The sequence below is a fragment of the Neophocaena asiaeorientalis genome, unplaced genomic scaffold, assembly GCF_003031525.2.
Source record: "Neophocaena asiaeorientalis asiaeorientalis breed wild unplaced genomic scaffold, Neophocaena_asiaeorientalis_V1.1 scaffold388, whole genome shotgun sequence".
In the NCBI taxonomy this organism is placed as follows: Eukaryota; Metazoa; Chordata; class Mammalia; order Artiodactyla; family Phocoenidae; genus Neophocaena; species Neophocaena asiaeorientalis.
In genome coordinates, this window is record NW_020172738.1 from 260,341 (window position 1) to 263,968 (window position 3,628).

General features: G+C 55.8%; 1 protein-coding gene across 1 annotated transcript; it reads right to left on the minus strand.

Moving 5' to 3' along the window:
- Positions 1-650: 650 nt before the first annotated feature.
- Positions 651-3,023, minus strand: NEU2 (neuraminidase 2). Its single transcript, XM_024740490.1, is given in 5 exon segments — positions 651-691; positions 694-1,116; positions 1,119-1,277; positions 1,280-1,568; positions 2,823-3,023. Coding segments are annotated over 5 exon segments (1,113 nt in total).
- Positions 3,024-3,628: the final 605 nt, after the last annotated feature.

Consider the following 3,628-nt stretch of genomic DNA (forward strand, 5'->3'; position numbering starts at 1 on the left):
CTTGATTTTGGACTTCTAGCCTCCAGAACTGTAAGAGAGTAAATTTCTGTTGTTTTAAGCCACTAAATGGGTGGTACTTTGTGACAGCAGCCCTGGGAAACTAACACAACAACCTAAGCCAGCTTACTTTTCCTAGACTCTGCCTTCCCCCCCTGCAGTGTTGTTGCCCATGCTACCTGCTCTAAAGCATTGAGGACACGCACAGAGACATGGACAGACAGACACACACGCACACAAACATACGCACACGCACACAGACATACGCACACACACAAACGTACGCATACATCTTTGCTAATTTACAGCTTTGTCCCAGCCTTTGCCCAGGAACCCGATGAGCATTTGCTAAGAGGAAACGGGCTGGACTAGATAATTTATCAAGACCTGCAGAAAACCTGGGCTGGGGGGAGCAGGCAGGCTGAAACAAGGGGCTCCAGGAGGCCAGGTTCCTTCAGTTTCTGGGCTGCAAATAGAATCCTCTGGGAAGGCTGAGACAGCGCAGGCGGAAAGGAGCCCAGAGACAGACTCGCACTTGCACACCTTCGACAAAGGGAACAGAGAGGCAGCCTCCCAGGTCCAGAGGGCACAGGGAGGAAGGAAACGGCCAGCCTCTCAGTGGGGAGAGCCCTCCTGGGCAGTACACAGCGGGCTCACTGCAGCAAAAATTCAGCTGGGAAGGTCTGTTTCAGACGATCTCCTCGTAATCATCCGATTCGTACAGACACCCAAACTGGCGTGACCCATTGGGGCCAGCGCCCATTCTCTGGAGGTCTGAGTAAGCGCAGCTGCCCGGGGCCAGCAGGGGGGGTTCCGACCAGGCCTAGGGCGCGGGGGGCTGTCAATTGACGTACATGCCCAGGTTGGCTCTCCCCCGTGGGTCAGTCGGGTGCGTGTAGAGCAGTCACCGGTCTGGGGATTCTGATCCCGCACGGGGGCTGGGGAAGCCAATGATGCTCCCTTGGCAGCCGTGGGGAGGCTCCACGAGCTTCTGCACTGGCTGGGTCTCCCCAAAATCGAGCCCGTCATTGGCACTCTGGACCTGGACCCTGGCTCGGAGGGGGCTTCTCGCGTTCAGGTACACAACCCACCGTTTTGCATCCCCAACTTGGGCCACCTGCACTCCAGGGTGTCCCGGGCCACGAATTTCCCTCTCGCCCACGTGTTCCCGTGGTCATGGCTGACCAGGCAGAAGGCGGAAGGGGTAGGCGCCGGCAGGGAGGGACGGGTGCAGTGAGCGTAGGCTGGCACCACCAGGCCTTCTGTCGGGTCGTGCAGCTACAGTGTCCCGGGCCCACCGCGAAAGTGGCCCCGTCCTTGTGGGCCGGGCCAATGACGGAGTCCGTGAGGTCCCTGACGGGGCTCCAGGACCTCCCGTGGTCGGTGCTGGTGACCTGGCACAGCCGTGTCACGTTGACCCTGGTGTGGAGCTGGTGGTGCTCGGACACCTGCCCAGGGACGGCAATGAAGAAGAGGAAAACGTTCCCTGTCTTCTCGTCGTACAGGGGGCTTGGGTTCATGGAGCGGTGGCCCTCCATCTGGGCTTGGGCCACCGCCTCCTGTGCACGCCACTGCAAGTGAGGAGAGAAGGAGAAGCACAGCTTGGAAATGGCCAGTGACAGTGACAGAGGCTGCACTCTGGGGGGCGGTGTGTCTCATGGGGTTAGGATCAAGGGTCATGGAGGGGAGCCCTTGGTCCAGCGCTCATTCACCCTCACAACACCTCCCAGAGCGGGACCCAGGGCTCCGCCTCACTCCCCCCGAGACAGCCCAACCCTACCCAATCCCACCAACATACATCCAGGGCGCCTATGATGTACTAGATCTCAAGTACAAAGAGGATTCAGGCACCAGCCGTTCACAGCTCCATCCCAGCTCCTTCAACTTACCAGCTCAGTCCAGCTTCCCATTCTTGAAAAGTAAAGCCCTAGTAATAACGACAGTATTCTGCTGGTGTGATAGAATATGACAATCACCTCCCACCTTCTATACACCATCCTCTATTAATGTAGCCTGTGAGGGGGCAGCGCCATGATGCTAGGACTCACAGTGAGCTTCCATAGTCCCCGGGCGTATGTCATAGATGCTGCAGCTCTGCTGTCTATCCCTATTCATTAACAGCTATCCCGCAGTGAGTGTTTCTCAGGACAGACACCGTGCCAAGAGTCTAATGTCCATAGTCTCATCTAACCCTAACCTCTAGCTCCTGGGGGACAGGTATTACGATCTCCATCTTACATCTATAGAGCGAGAGGCTTAGATAAGGTAGATGAGCTGCCCAAGGCCGTACTTCTGGTAAGCGGTAGAACCAGGACTTTGAACCCAGGTCCATCTGCTTCAAACCCATGCTCTAAACAACTACAAGGACATAATGACCACAAAGTAAAGATAATAATGATATTAAACCCTTCATATGTGAGAAGCCAGCCTTGGGCGTCTTCGTCAGAATTACCTGATCTACATGCTGGAACTTCAGGACGCAAGCAATCACCCCAACAACCCACCCCAGGTTAATTTTGCTCAAAGGATCAACTCCCTCCCAGTTATGTGATGCTGAACTAGTCCTCCCTCAGGTTCTCAAGGATGTAGGGAAAGCTTTCAAAAATCAGTTTCCCTGGCTGACTTGTAATAAAACAGGTGCAGCCAGGCCAGCCGGACTTGTTCAGGGTGAACCCATGTGAGATCCGGGCGATCACTTGGGGATACCTTCTCTGTCCCATCCTTGATGGTTCCCTGGGTCCCTCTGTCCCCCAGACCTCAGCCATCTAAGGATGAGCTGGTCCCCGTGTTCGCGGCAGAGCAATCACAGCCACTTCCTGCCTTACCCGGACCTGGTGGGTGGACGCGTCATAGCTTCCCTTGCGCAGGACAATTAGCTTCACGTGCTCGTCCTCCTTGCTTGTCCGCTCTCCTGCAAAGGCCAGCAGGGTCTTCTGCTGAGGCAGGTAGAGCAGAGCGGGGATCCTGTAGGCACGGGCTCCCAACCGGAACACTCTCTCCCTCTGCAGGATGGGGCAGGATGCCATGGGGCTTGAAGGAGGGCGCGGGAAGAGATGAGTCCTCTGCAGTCACGTCCTGAGATGGGGCCAGAGCCGCCCTCTGGGGCAGGTGGAGCTCACCTCACAGGTAAGCTGACTGATGCTGGGTGGCCTGTCCTCCTCCCACACAGGGTTCATACCCCTTTATTGCACTCCAAGCCCCTGTTTACCGACCCTCCCATGCCTCCCACGGAGTTTGGCAACACCTCTGTCCCTGAGACGTTAGGAGCAGGTATTTGGAAAACAGTGTTTTGTGTTGTATTTTTCTTACAAGTTGACAAACCTCCTTATAACAGATTTGTGATAACCTGCAACTGTTTTTGGCAAACCCATCAATCAAACACCGAGCCCCGGGTGGGGTGGGAGGGCTTGCCGAGTGACATTCTGCCGCTGTCCAACTGTCAGAAAATGACACAGCTTTTTATAACTCGTGAGCCCTAGAAATTTCTCTTAGGAAAAAAAAAAAAAAGGGTAGTGGGGGGAAACCTTGATTCTTAAGGTTCTCCTCCCAGGCTGCCTGAGGCTAAGGCCCAGCTGTGTCCCACGTGTGGGCTCCACCCCTGAGGCAGGGACAGGGCGTTGGGACTGGAACA